Consider the following 15,124-nt stretch of genomic DNA (forward strand, 5'->3'; position numbering starts at 1 on the left):
TAAAATCACCATGGGGCTGATGATCTTCTTGAACACTGCTGAAAAATGCAATGACCAACTGGTGATTTTTTTACCCCCATGTCTTCTCAATTTTTTATTACGGGAAAATTTAAACATATTCCATAATAGACAAAATAGTCTTGTGAACTCCCATGTCCATGTCACCTAGCTTCAACAGTTATCAGCTCCTGGGCAGTTCTTTTTCATCTATACCCTTAAACCATCTCTCTCTCCCTTTTCCTATTGATATTATTTTGAAGTAATTCCCAGATATCATATCACTTCATCTGTAAATGGTTCAGTATGTGTCTCTAAAAGGTAAGAAATCTTTTTTATAAAAACAAAAAAAATTAAAATTTTTTTCAAGTTATTTTTTGAAGAAAGATAGTAAGAAACTAAAGCAGGGTCCACAATTCTGTTGTACCTGTGTTCAGCCTGTTTCACTGCTGAACCCGCTGCTAATTTCTAAGGAAATTTCTGTTGTCTTCATCTCCTCCTTCTGGGCCATCAAAAAGAAAAAAAGAGAGATCCAGCTAAAGCACCAAAATATCCGCCAGTGACCAGAAATTTGGGGAGTAGATTGTACCTTTTCCTCCCTTCATCTCAGCCTTCCTCTAGGTTCAGGCTTCTGTGGACTTGTGGGCAGGACCTCTGGAAGGAAGAGAGAACAGGACTGAGCCTTTTGGTTGTAGTATTTTTGTTTTTGTTTTTTAAGAAGAATGTAGAGGTTTGGGGTCTTTTGCAGGCCTTTGGACTGCATCAAACTTTTTTTATTTCTTGCTTTTGATGTGCAAATGTTTGATGTTTTCAAGGGACCATGAACTGGGGATACTTAACCATGGGCAGCATGATCCTTCTCATGAAGTACAGTGTGGTGACCTCCTCTTCTGTGCTGAGTGTTGAGGAGTGCCTTCTGCCAAGAGACTCTGGAGAGCTAAGGTGTGGGAGGAGTTGTGAGGGCCCAGAAAGGTGGAGACTGGGCACAGGCTGCTTTTTGAAATTGCTGTCAAGGCTCCCAAAAGAGAAGAGATGTCAGGGTTATAGGACACAAGGGTTACAGTTTAGGAAAAAAGATTGTACATTTGGGTGGCCCATTCTCCCTGCTGACCCTGGACCCTACTCAAGCCTAGATGACATGGAGAAAGAGGAACCTTGCCAGCTAATCAAAATCTTCGCGGGTCTTCATGACATTCCTTAGGGCTGAGTTTTAGTACATTTACCTACCTAAACTAATGACCTCTCGCCCTGAATAGCTTATTAGGTAGGAGAAGAAATCTTATACTGATATTTTTGGGTTCAGAGGTTTGGGCTTATTTTGGTTATCTCTATGAAAATGCATTATAGGAAATAGCGCAGAACAGCCGAATTATTCAGATACAGCCAATACCTAATTTAAAATGTGAGTTTCATGTTCTTTGTCCATTGCACCAGAGATTGAAGGGGCAGGGGGAATGGTCGTTGAATAAGTCCACCAAATGCCAGGCATTGTGCCTGTGCTGTCACATACCTTGTCTCATTTCCTTCTCACCACAGTTTTATAAAGGAGGTGTTGTTATCCTCGTTTTGCTGATGAAATCAAGGTTCAGTGATGTGGCAGTGTAAAAATCACTTGCTTAGGATATGGTGATTTGAACTCAGGCCTTGTAATAGATTTTAATTATTTCTCTCTGCTAGGCAAGATTAGAATGAATAAACTGTCAGGAAGAAGAAAAGGTCTATTGATCTAGGAACTAATTGAGCCTAGAATGCCAGTTTTTTTTTTTAATACGAATAAGTTGTGACAAGAAGTGTTTATCACTTTAAGGATTTCTAATGCTCAAAATGAGTGTAGTTTATTTAGTTAAGGTGGAATTAAAAAATGTTCCCAAAGGCTTTCTGGAGAAATGATCTGATTTGTCAGTTCAGGTAGGATCCAGCTGGAGCTATTGATCCAGTCAGGGTAATGCCCTGAAGATATTCATCCATTTAGTTCCAGTTTGTAATTCTATTAGCGAACATTTGGTAGCCTAAGATCTGTAAGACTCTGCCTTCATTAAAGAGGTCTGGATGAAAAAGTACTGACTGAAGAAGGAAGTTGTTAAGAAATATGAGATGCTATTCAATGTGATTCCTCCTCAAGTCAGATAATTACCTCTTTGACTTTAACCTCTGACACTTGTTTGCATTCAGGCCAGGTCCATACAATGAAGTATTTCATACCTTGCAGGTATCAGTAAAAGGAGAATTCTAGGCCGTGACAAGACTCATTTAAGCAGACTACTTTTTTTAGCTTTTCTTCTCAAGTTAGACTCTACCACTTACTATGTGACTTTGTAGGCAGTTAGTTAACTTCTCATAGCTTCATTTGCCTAAAATGGGAATAATAAATAACATTACTGACTTCACATTGTGGTTGTGAGGAACTAATGTATGTAATTGATAATATAATTCATGTAAGATGCACAACACAGAGCCAGGAGGAACATGTTAGCCACTTTCTATATTGGTGGTGGTGGATTTATGGCATGCTACACATATACCGCAATCTGTGGATTTAGAGATGAGTGAAGGTCACAGCTCAGTGAGTGGATAGTTATACCAGACCTTATCAATATCATGTGGGATGTCAGAGTACTAGGGGGATGCAAGGGAAAAGGGGCATGTTGCCTGCACAGGGATGTGAGGGTCATTTGGAAGTAGGATCTTGAAAGTTGACTATATAGTTAACTCTCGATAATCTGTGGGCTTAAATATTATTTAATCCAAGAAGAATATTTACATTTTGGAAAATCTTGGATTAAAACTCCCATAGCTACCTTTGATTAATTATGGGCTCTACTGGCATCTCAAACTTCCTGTTTATTTTGGCAGCTGACACACTGGCATAGACTTTACTTTCAAACCAAAATATTTTCCTTTCCCTTCTTCACCAGGGAAAGTTTAAGCCAGAAAGAGAAATTTCCATAGCCTGATTCAGATATGTAGCAGTCCGAGAAGTGATGATCACAGTAATGTATGGTTTTAGAGAAAGAGAATGAGTAAAGGGTAGATGGATTTTGGCTTTGGTTCTTAATAATGTGGTTACATTCAATTAATTACATTTTGTGTTTTAGTTAGACCCAGTCTAGTAATGCCAAAACATGCTAACTCAAGTATAAAAAGAACTGATAATTGGTCATGTTGGTGGTAATGGTGGCATGGAGTATATTTAGATAAGAAAGTTTAGGTTGAGGAGTTATTGCCTCTGAGCACAAAACTTAGCTGTGAACATCCCACCATCCCAGACAAAAAGTGAAAAATGATAAGTTATGCAGCTCTCATTCTCTTAATGAAAGTAAGCATACTTTTAAACAAGACCGAAGCCTTTTTGAGAGAAATTTGCCTTGTGGGTCTCTAATCATGGGGCATTGACAGACATAGTGAATTTTTACTTGCTAACAGATTTTATAAGAAAATTCATAGATGTTTTAACAAATGGCAGTTACTAATATTTTCCACTTATTAAAATCTGAGATCATACTGTTAAGTCACAATTCTGTAGGCAAGTCAGAAGGGACCAGGATATACTATATAGTTTTCTAATGATGTGACTTAATAAATAGGTAGAATTTTAAGGAATGCGTGATTAGCATATCCTTTATTTAGACTGTTTTTCTTGGATAAAGATGGCTTATAGGGCATTTGACCAAAAGTTTTGAGAGAGAGGAGACACAGCATTAGTAAATACCTGAAGGGCAGATATTCTGTGTTGCTGAATGAAAAAAGAGCCATATGCTTAAGATATTGAAACCAAATATAGTATTTTAGAAACCAAAGATAATATTTCAAATGTAAAAAATATTTCAAATGAAAACGTAAGCATCAGATTTGTATCTTCATAATGGTGAACCACTCACCTCTCCAGGCTTTTTCTCAAAGAACGACTCTGCATTTGTTGGCATTGAACTTGATTGTAATCTTTCTCAAGGTGTGGACCTTAGAGCTTGGAAGACAGAGCTTTGTTTCAGATTTTGAGAGCAAAGCCCTTCTTTTCATAAGGAAAGGTTACAGTGATTCTGATAGAATATTTAAGCTGGTCTATATCACAGCCAGTCAACCAAGATGTAAGCTACAAATCACACCCCCAAGTATCTAATGAAGTTAATCCATTGAATGGAACTGCTAACTCAGTACTTCTCAAAGTATAGTCCCTGGTATCATTTGGAAATTTGTAAGAAATGTGAATTTTTGGATCCTACTTAGATCTCCTAAATGTAATCTGTGTTTTAGTAAGACCTACAGGTGATTCTGATGTATTCTGAAGTATGAGGAACACTGACTTAGATCATTCATCTGGATGTTAAAAATTGCCATGGATGATTACTTTGGTTTGTGGCATAATTACAATTTAGTGGTTCTTCCTGATAGTAATGGACCAACAGGTTCACGTGCTTCTTTTCGGTACTTCTGAAATATTATGAAATGCCTTGTCATTAGCTGTATGCTGATGTAGGTCTTCCTATTTTGCCATGGCAGGGAAGATTATTCAGGTGTATGTTAAAAGGAAGGGTCCTGTCCTTTGAAATATTCATTTTGTTTTGTCAGCAGTTTATTTTTGGCAACTTTTATTTTCATAGTAGTATCATATGGTTTTTCTTTTAGAAATTAGCCTCTGAAGTAGAGATGACAGAAACTGAAACCAACCAGTTACTGACATGCAACTCCATATATTAAATATGACAGTTAAAATTACAAAATAAAATGAGATCTAAGTATTGTAATATAGTTTGCTTTGCTGAGCCTTGAACATAATTGGTGCTCTTTTAAAAATTTTCATTCGTGATCATTAAGCTCACATGTTCTAGAGTCAGAAGACCTGGTTTCAAATTCTGCCTCCTCCACTTACCTAACATTGATGAAGTTATTTAATTACTCTAAGCTTCAGTTTCTTCATCTGTGAAATGGTATAGTAAGTGAACATATCGGATTGTATAGGGTTTTTGTGAGGAATAAATGAGATTATGCACATAACCTGTAACGGTAGCTGCTGATATTATTATTACTACCACTTCTACTCCTATGGTTAGTAGATAACCCAGAGATGCATTTGTGATAGGTCTCTAATTTGTGTGCCATATCTATCTGTCATCTCTGTGAGAAGAAAGAAGATAATTTTTCTCTTTCATGTCTTATGGTTTTAGCAGCTCTAATATCATTTATGAATTAATATTTGTGTAAGTAAAATGTAAGTAATATTTGAGTGCCTACTGTTTGCCAGGCACTAGCCAGGCTGTCCATGCCCTCAGGGGCCTTAAAGAAGAGTAGTGCCTCTTTTATTCAAATATATGTCTTAATTAGTGTGGTCCTTTGACTGCCATGATCATTGCCTTACCCAAGAAAGTATCACTTGTTTTGGAGGGATACTTAAAGGGCTTGAATCCTGATCAGGTTGCTAAACTATGCAGTAACCTGCTATGTATTAATAGTAAACTGCGTAAGTTTTCCTTAGTCTCAGTTTTTATTAGTAAAACAGGAATAGTAAAATCTAACTTAGGAGGTTTGAAGATTAAGGCAGTATTATTAAAGTACCTAGAATAATAACAGGTACTTAGTAGATGCTCAGTAAAGGGTAGTTCTTTTCTACTTTTTTTCTCAAGAAACTGGCAGTGATGGATGGAAGCAAATAGAGTTGTCAGTGTCTTTTGTTTTATAAGCGATTCTTTGATTTTTTTATCTGAAACCAGGATACTTCACTCTCCTTTCCCCAACAAATTGTTTTAAATAGATTTTTTTCCCCAAAAAAGCTTGTTATTTTGCATTATGCATAGCATAATGAAAATGCAATGACTTTTCTTTTAAGACTCTAAGAGTTCATTTTCTTACTGATCTATTATTGACCCCTGCCTTTTTGTGAGCAAAAAGGTAATGGGCTTTGATTAGTCATTCTCATCTTTATTTTTGGTTCCTGCTATAATTGTCATCATAATTTAAACTGTAAATCTTGGAAGATCACAGACATCTTAGGATATCAGAAAGCTAGAGTACAAATTTATTTTTGAGCTAGGAAAGGGACATTAGAGGTCTAATCAAACCACTTCCTTTTATGGACCAGGAAGGAGGTCAGAGGGTGAAAGTGCCCAAGCTCACGTAATATGCCCGGCAGAATCGAGGCTTCCTAGTGTCTAATGTTTGTTCAATTGATGTGTTCTAGTGTTCGTGTTTTGGTCATCAGCTCAAGTTCAGTTAAGAAGAACTATCACTTCTCCCTGGATTGTTTAGCAATAAAAGAAGAGCTATCACCTAACAAGGTTTCTATTTTACAGTTAGTTTACTTTCTGAAAATGGATCCTAGAAAATAGGCCAGTGGTTATATTTGGTCCAATTAGCAACCAAAAAGGCAAAATCAAAGAATGAAATATGGAAATCAAAGTACTCTTATTTTTTTGATTTGACTCTGATTGTTACACAGGGAAAACAGCATTGTTTGTGCTGTTCTTATACCTCGGGTTTATTTATTTATGTCTCTGTCTCCCTCTATCTACTTCCTAATGGTACAGACACTTATATTTTAGGATTTTTTTGTTATTAGATGTTAAAAATGGACAGAAAAGATCAGTGAGGGAGTAAATCAAGAATTATAAACTTTAAACCCTCTCTGAGAACGGAATGTTTATTTGACAAAATCTGTGACTTTTGGACTCTTTACCAATGCATCATAAGAAATAAAATGTTAAACAAATGTAAAATAGTTTATAATAAGTATAATTGCCAATAAGGTTGGGTCATGGGAAATACATATTAGACTAGGTTTGACAAGAATGTGGCACCAGTGCCATTAGGCGTTAGACCTTGTATTTACTAATCATCAGCTGCCTGTTGAGGCACTGGTTCCTTCTGAGCTCACGTAGAGCCTGTGCATCCTTCTCAACACATTGCATCTGAGGGACAGTACCAATTGATCAGAGTTTGTATATTGGTATTTACTTGTCATCCATGTATTAAATTATAGCAAATTAAAGGAAAAATTAGTATCATTACTAAAAATTAGTGTAAAAACAATAGTTTTTTTTCTTTTATCCCATAAAATATTACTGAAATTTTAAAATTTCGCTTAGAATTTTAGTTTTAATGTACTTTAACAGTTACATATCAGTGGTTATAAATTTAGCAAAAATCTTTATATTCTAGGCAGTACACTTGGGGTAGGACAGTGGTTTGGTATGGTTTACTAAATTCTAGTACTACATTCAGAAACTTCTTGGTAAAAAGAAGGCCTCTTGACTTACTAGAAATAGCTTTTATAAAATAAACGAAGCAAAAATACTGTTATATTCTTTATCAACTGCTTCTTTTTAGTGTTCTTGTCATTCAGTGATTGGCAAAATGCCAGTTCCGGAAATTCACAAGGTTGCTTACTATGCTAGTTGTATGAAAAAGAATAGACTGAATTCTCCCCTCTCCTCATCCCCACCATCAGTTATTGTGGCAAAAGAAAACATAGAGCTCTATACAGGGAAAGAGGAAATATTAAAACAAATCTTAAGGAAGTAGGAGAGAAGTATTTTAAATGTTTAAAAATTACTGGAAGGGATTCATCCATTCGTTGATTTAACAAACATTTGCGTACTTTCTGCCTGACTGTATGAGGCACAGTGATATGGAAATGTAGGGCAGTGCTTCTCAACCTATTTCACATCATGACACATGTAGAAAATGATAACACTTAAACAGAGATCATCTGCCAGGGAGGTTCTGCCACCTCAGGACCTTCCAGGCAGTCCTGTGGGCTGAGGACATGACTATCTTGGCACACCATCACCCCATTTGAGGTGGACACGCTGGGGACATTTGATGTAAAGACATAGTTCCTGCCTTTGGGAAGCTCACAATCAGTGAACCGACACCTAGAATCATTGCCTCCAAGACTGGTTTGTAATGGGGACGGAAAGAGTGGATGGCCCAGTTATGGGAGTGGTTTGTAGATTGCTAAAGGAGAACAAATCCAGCTACTATAGAAAAATATGATGTAACTTTGTATTAGCTTCTAAACCTTAAATTATGCCTCGAATCCACTTTGCTTCCAAAAGAATATGCAGTAGGGGGTTTTGATGTAATTCAGTGCTTGAGATGAGGAAGTATAAAAACAGATGGGGGAGCGGAACAGATCAGTTTCTTTTATGAATACTAACCCTTAGAAATTCTGATTCTGGGCATACATCCTGCTCCTTCTCTATAGATAGACCTTGTTGAGGAGATGAGGATAATGAGGAAAAAATCAGGAGGAAAGGGGGCAAAGATGTTGTGGAGGGAATCATACCGTTTAGAGCAGAATAGGATGTTAAGACACCTGTCCCTTCTCCCCTATCCTCATCCTCACCCCAACCTTCCCACCCTGGGGAAAAATCTGCAGTGCTCTCTCCTACCTCTGATACTAGATTATATCCAAATATAACTGCCCTTAGACCCCTCGAGTTGCAGAGGTAAAATGTTTGTATCTAAAACAATTCACTCAGTGAACATAACTGAATATCTACATGATGAGATGAGATCAGGAGGAGTGGTCCCTATTTCAGGGAGGCATAATAATCACACAGGGTGACAAGTGTTATAGAAGCACAGAGAAGAAATGTCAGGTCAGTTAAAAAAAGTGCTCTCTAGTCAAGGACATGCTTTGTCAGCCTAGAGGTTCTAGAAAATAGCTAGGAAAGTAGAAAAGTGAGGTCCCAACAAATTTGTTTGGTTTTTTGTTTCTTTTTACAAAGGATAAAATTAGGAGGTGATTTTTTTTAAAAGCCAAAGCTTTGAATTAAAAAGTAATGTAAAAGGAAATATAACTGAAGAGAAGATTTTAGAATCCTGCTTGTCAGATTCCTTTGGAAGCCTTTTTTTTCCCTTTAATACTCATGCAGTGGCCTGTGTGTGTGTGTGTTCAGTATTTATTCTTAAGGTAGGTCAGAAGCATGTATTATTGCTTCCTCTCAGAGTTTAATTTTAAAAAGTTTTCATCTCCTACTTTTAATTTATCAAGCTAAACTTTAATTTTAGTTATCTCTAGTACTCTTCATCCTGAGGAATGCCAGAGCAGTTGGGATGTTGTATTATTTTAGGATTCCTCACCCACTCTTGAAATGTACTTGGTTAAGCTAGGGTTTTAGACCAGCAATGTACTCCACACCCTTTCTTCCCTTTAATTTTAATGGCAGTAAAATCAAGCCTAACTTTGCAAGTTGAGATAGTAAATAAGCATTGAAAAAAATTTTTTTTCTTTTTTTTTTTTGGTTTTTCATCCAGATTCTAACTCTAATCAGTTGTCCTTTTATCCTTATTTACCAGAAGTAATGACTAGGTTGTTTGGGGACCTAATAACATGTTGCACTGGGGATAGGAAGGGCTAGACCATGCTTCAGCAGTTCTCTATTGCTATGCTCAATCTTCTCCTTAGAGAATGCCTCCTGACAGTGCCTGTGCTTCGTTCTTCCAGGTTTATTTTTTTATTGGAGGAGGGGAGATTCTACTAAAATTGTTTTTTATGTATTTTTGGGGGGAAGTGGGGGAGGTTTTGTCTACTTTCCGTATGGATTATTAGTTTTAAAAGCAAATCTTTAGAGAAGGTAAATTTATTAACATTCACGGGCAGCCTTGGCATTAATAATATAAAGATGGATAAATGAATCATATTTTTATTTTCTTAAAATAAGGACATAATTTGTCATGATTTCCCAGTGATATTTATTTTGGGATGCTTTGCCATTTAGTGATCTTATTTTCAAACCTTGGCTTGTAAGAAAATATAGCAAGTCCGAATAGCACCAATCTGGCAGATAACTACTGGAAGGTTTGGAAAGCTTTACCATGCTATTGCAGTCTTAAGTGGTGAGAAGATTAAGAATTTTTTTTTTTACATTTGTTTAATGTTCTTAACTAATATGGAAATTAGTTTTACTGTTTCTATTTTAAACATTAAAGTAGATGCTTTTGTTGAAATTATTGTTAGAAATCAAATCATTCTTTGCTGAGCCCTGTGTATGTACTTTTATGGTTTTTAATGTTTGGTAAGTATTATAATAACCTTTAATAATTACTTTATACATACAGTAAAATTGTTACTTTTTGATCTATATCCCATCGAATGCAACTTATTACCCTCTTTTACATTAAAATGCAATTTTAAAAAATGGTTTGTGGCTCTTTGTTTTTACAGGATCGCCCCAGGACATTTGACATGCACTCACTGGAGAGTTCACTCATTGACATAATGAGAGCTGAAAATGATACCATTAAAGGTAAATTTAGAAATATAACCAGTTGATTTTAGAAAATAGTTAAAAATGTGTATTATTTATTTACTCTGATGAGCAGTATGACAGATATTATGGAGTCATATTTTGTATAAAGTTCCATCAGTTTTATACATGTACCTCTTTTTGTTAAAAAAAAACCAAGCATGTTTGATGGACATCATGATACCAATGAAGCATACTACAAGAGTACTAATTGGTAAGAGTGGACAGGTAACTCAAAGACAAGAACCATATATCTCATTTTTTAATATCTTAGGCAATCACTTCCCAGTGCCTCGGCGGTATGTGTCTACCCACTTGTGACAGTGACTGTACACCAGGAAGAGTTTGTTCAAGTGTTGGTAGATAATTTTTTTTTTTTTGCCTGGTTTCCCGTTTTAAAAAATGGCCAACAGTTTCAAAGTTAAAATGAAGTTTCATGATTCTTGAGATTTTTTTCTATGTATTATGTTTAAAAAAATAGTACTATTCCTATTTGGCTTGTGGTCTCAATTCTGTTACTGACTAGCTGCATTATCTTGAATAAGACATTCAGTTTGACTAGGCCTCAGTTTCTTCATCTTTATAATAAGAGATTTAGAATCACCGGGGAGCTTTACAAATAAAATACAGATGCCTGGGCCCCACCTTATATATGTGGGGGCTCGCATGTTATTTTTTAATGTCTCAGATGATGCTAACATGTAGCCAGGGTGAGAATTATCAAACTCGATGTTCTCTAAGGGCCCTTCCTTTGTTTGGTTTTGTGAAAACTACCACACAAAATAAAACATTTTTCTTCACAAAAAAAAATCTCAGTTTACTAGAAAGCAGTTTTATTAAAAAATAAATTTGTTATGTTTGCTATATTTGATCATCCCACTTAAGTTGTTAGTTTTTTCCTTGGTTTGTCCATTCATTCATTCAATGATTCAGTGTTTACTACCCAAGTCTGCTTTGTACCAGACATAAAGCTTTGCTCTGGGGTCAAAGGTGGCAAGGCAGCCTATGGCTTCAAGTGGTGACCAGCCTAGCCCAGCTTTCCCTTGAGGTTGGCTTATCATATTACTGATGCAGTAAAACTTTTCGGTATTTTTCAATAGATCAATAATGATAATTTTTTAATGAGGAAAGTTTTGGGGATTCTGGAAAGATGAAAAATAATGTGTGAAAAAATAGGCATCATCTGATGAGATAAATGAAATAAGAATATTTTGAAGGTCTTTACTGAATTCCTGATGAAATTCTGATGACTGTCTCTAATCCAGATGCATGCTCTATGTCTGAGGAAAGATGATCTCTCATTCAGAATTGGCTTTATTTTTGCTACTTTTTAGCACTATGACTTTGGGTAGTCCTTCAGCCTCTTTGACCGTTTGTTTTCTCCTCAGAAAAAATAGAGTCAGAGGCTATTTCTAGCACCAGAAAAATTATACACTCTTAAAAAGCAGCTGAAGGAAAAATCTGAATAAGGTTTTTGAATTGCACCAATGTCAATTTCCTGGGTTTGTACTATAGTTATATAAAATGTTACTGTTTGAGAACACTGGATTTATAAAGGGTACAAAAGGATCTCTGTACTTCTTTTTGCAACTTGCTGTGAATCTATAATTATTTCAAAATTAAAAGTTAAGTACAGAAAAAGTAGCTAAAGTACATTTGTTTATCCTTAGATGTATTTAATTACCTTAGCACATTTTTTTTTTGAGCGCCTCCTATGGTACTAGATACTAGGGATAATAAGTAATTAGGAATCATTTTTTATGATAAATGTGTATGGTTTTTATCAGAGAAAACACAGGTTACAAACAGCGGTAGATATAAACAGTTTGTGATGTGATGTTTCTAAGAAGCAAGCCTCTAACTAGTTCTTAGGTTAGCTATAAGAGTTTGCACAGGTTGTTCTAATAGGATTAACAGTCAGATTTCCAAGTTTCAGCCAGGTTATCTCCCTTAGGTTTATTTATTTCCTCTAGTTTGCTAAGTGGGTTATTGTATAAAGTTCCACCTTTATTCTGTATTCCCTTTTAAATTTCTTCTTACCAATTTTTAGCTAAATTAAGTTTCTTTAAGCTAATTCTGTAGGGATAATCGAAAGTTAAGTCTGATGATAGAAAAAATTAAGTCTGATTGGTCTAGTTTGGGAACATAAAGATTTTGTAAAATTGTGATTCATAGAAGGCAGCATGGCAGAATGGAAAGGCAGTGGGTTTTGGAATCAGATCTGGATTTAAACTACCACTCTGCCACTACAGTTTGTGGAGGCCAGGAGGATTAAATGATATGACGCAGTTATAGAATTCAGCATATTGCCTTGTTTGTAGAAGACACTCAACAGATGATATGAATTCTTACTAAACATCTAGTAAGTTGAATTGAGAAAGCCAGTTTCAATTTAAGTTTAGGGGCCAATCTGGCTTGAGTATAATAAATTAACTTTGTGAGTTTTTTCCTTCAAAGAGCAGTAAAAAATTCACAGAAGAGTGCGTGGAACTAAAATGCCAGGTTATAGTTACACTTGATTTTTTTTCTGAAACCAAGATCATGAACTTTGTATCATTGTAGTCTATCACTACCAAAATGTTGTTTTGCTCAGGTTAATATTTTATTTCTTGCCAAACTCTCTTCTGATTTAGATGGTTGTTTTAGGAACACTATGCTTAACTTTTTAAAAAAAATTATTTATTTATTTTTAATTTTTTATTTTGTGAGATTTTGTTTAAAGTGATAATAAAATTTGAATACCTTAAAAAATAACACATTGTCATTTTAAAATAGGTATCTAACACCTGCCAATTCATTTTGAAATTAAAGAAATAAATGAAACACTCTCCTGGTGTTTTGCTTGCTTAGACACAGAAAACAGAAAATCGGCATTAATTCTGAGACTAGTAGAATATATATCTCTCAGAAAAAAAATACAGAAATTTAACTAACAGGATAAATTTGAGAGTTGTTTTGAAAAGACTCCACCATTTTATAATTTTATACTTGGGTTCATTTTATATTAAAAACAATTTTATAAAATATATTATGAATGACCACATTTATTTTTATCTTTTATTTCCAGTTTTTCATACATACGTGGTTTGTGTGTGGGTTTAAATAATAGAGCCTAAAATTGATACAAGAACTACAAGTTGAGTCTGTTGGTGTGACTGCTATTACTTTAAATTTTTTAAAAAGCCAGAAAACTGGCTTTTTTCATTTGGGAAAAAATATCCCCCTTGATGTGGTGGGGTTTAAAAATTTTGTTTTTCCTATCAACAAACAAGATATTTAATGTGCCTAGGAACCTTCAAATACAGTTTTTGAATTTCTTTATGAATGTGTTGTTGATTCCAACTGGCTTGTTGGAAACCTTTTATCTCTCTCTCTCTATTTCTTTTTTTCTTTTAACAAATTTTCAAAAGGAGTACATAGGCCTTCATTTCATAATTTATCTTAGTTTTTTACAGTTTATTTTTAATTGTTTTTCTAAGAATTTTAAGGCTGCTATCATTTTTTTCCACATACATGGGTTTAGCTCTTTGGGGAGGAAAAGGGTCCTCCCCATACCTTATCTCCATGTCCTTTCTCTGGTCGTCTGGCATGTCTGTAAGTTATTTTTATCCACGAAATTGTGTATTGCCTTCTCTATAACCAACACCAGTGACAATCTGAGGAAGCTCTTCCCCACAGAGCGATTTCATTTTCTTTACCGCACACCCAGTCTCATAAGCTAAGAGCCTGAGCTACAGACTGATTTTGAATTTTGATCTCCCAGGTGGAAGCTTGCACATTCCTACAATATTATTAGGCTTATCAAGTGTTTTCTTCACCTAGACAGAAAAATCTTTTACTATCGTAGGTGCTCAGATGATTATTTGGGGAATATTGTATCTTACTGTTATTCGTGTTTTTTTTCTCGCCTGTGAAATTGGTACTTATTATTTAGAAATGGAGCAGCATGAAATAGATTAAAACCACATGTGGATACATCTGTTTTCAGCCTCCTGAAGCATAGGTTGCACACAGTGAAATACAGATTCATGAAGCAGTGTTATATTCAGTGTATAGTCAGAGAGACCTCTGAAAATTAAGGAGGCTTTTTTTCTTTCCTGTGTGTGAAGGGAATAAAGGGATGTCGGTATAAACCAAGAAGTAGTGGTTTATAGAATGGAAGCAGAGGGAGACAGCAACAGTGCTTAAAAATTATCAGATGTCAAACGAAATATAACATTCCACAATTTCATGATAGTGGTGCAGTATTTTAAATCTGATATATGAAAACTGTTTAATACCCAATTTGCTTCATTTCACTAGAAAGCCAAATTCAGGCAGCAAAATTATTGAGAACGCAAAGGTAATCTGTAAATTGTCAGAACATTGTAGTTCTTCAGATATTAACTAACTAACTTATGAATCAGAATATCATCATATTTTTCCTTTGAATATTGGCAAAATGGAGTCTTTTTCTTTTCATATTGTTATAAAATGTATCTTGCTTTCAATTTTTGGAAGGGAGAACTCAACATATTCACCACAATTCCTCTGAGTTTTAGGCATTTCAAATACTTAATTTGAATGTAAGCAATAATGTTTGCATTCAGAAAAGCAAGTTGTTTCAAGTGCCAGTCTTTTACATATCCCCATGGTGCCCAAGAAACCTATTGCATGTGAAGAGTAAGTAGTGGGAGCATGTTATACAGCTAAACACATTACTGCTTCACTTGCTTCATGTATTCGTTTAGTATTATTTAAGAGCTGTGGCTCTCCTCCAAAAATGCTGTGTTTTAAATTCCTGACTGCCAAAGGTGTTGCAACCTTGCATTTTAAAACACTCTTGATATTTTTTTCTTTATGTACATGTTAGTTAGGGGCCCTTCCCCCCACTAATTTTCATT

The 15,124-nt window shown here is 35.2% G+C and overlaps 1 protein-coding gene across 2 annotated transcripts in view; it reads left to right on the top strand.

Moving 5' to 3' along the window:
• The window catches only part of CPEB4 (cytoplasmic polyadenylation element binding protein 4), a 65,132-nt gene that overhangs the window by 9,048 nt on the left and 40,960 nt on the right, over positions 1-15,124 (top strand). For both annotated transcript variants that reach the window (XM_012649730.1, XM_012649729.1), the window contains exon 2: positions 10,160-10,241. In XM_012649730.1, the coding sequence (XP_012505184.1) occupies positions 10,160-10,241 (82 nt within the window). The remainder of the gene's footprint in view (positions 1-10,159; positions 10,242-15,124) is intronic.

The sequence above is a fragment of the Propithecus coquereli genome, unplaced genomic scaffold, assembly GCF_000956105.1.
Source record: "Propithecus coquereli isolate 6110/MARCELLA unplaced genomic scaffold, Pcoq_1.0 Scaffold301, whole genome shotgun sequence".
NCBI lineage: Eukaryota > Metazoa > Chordata > Mammalia > Primates > Indriidae > Propithecus > Propithecus coquereli.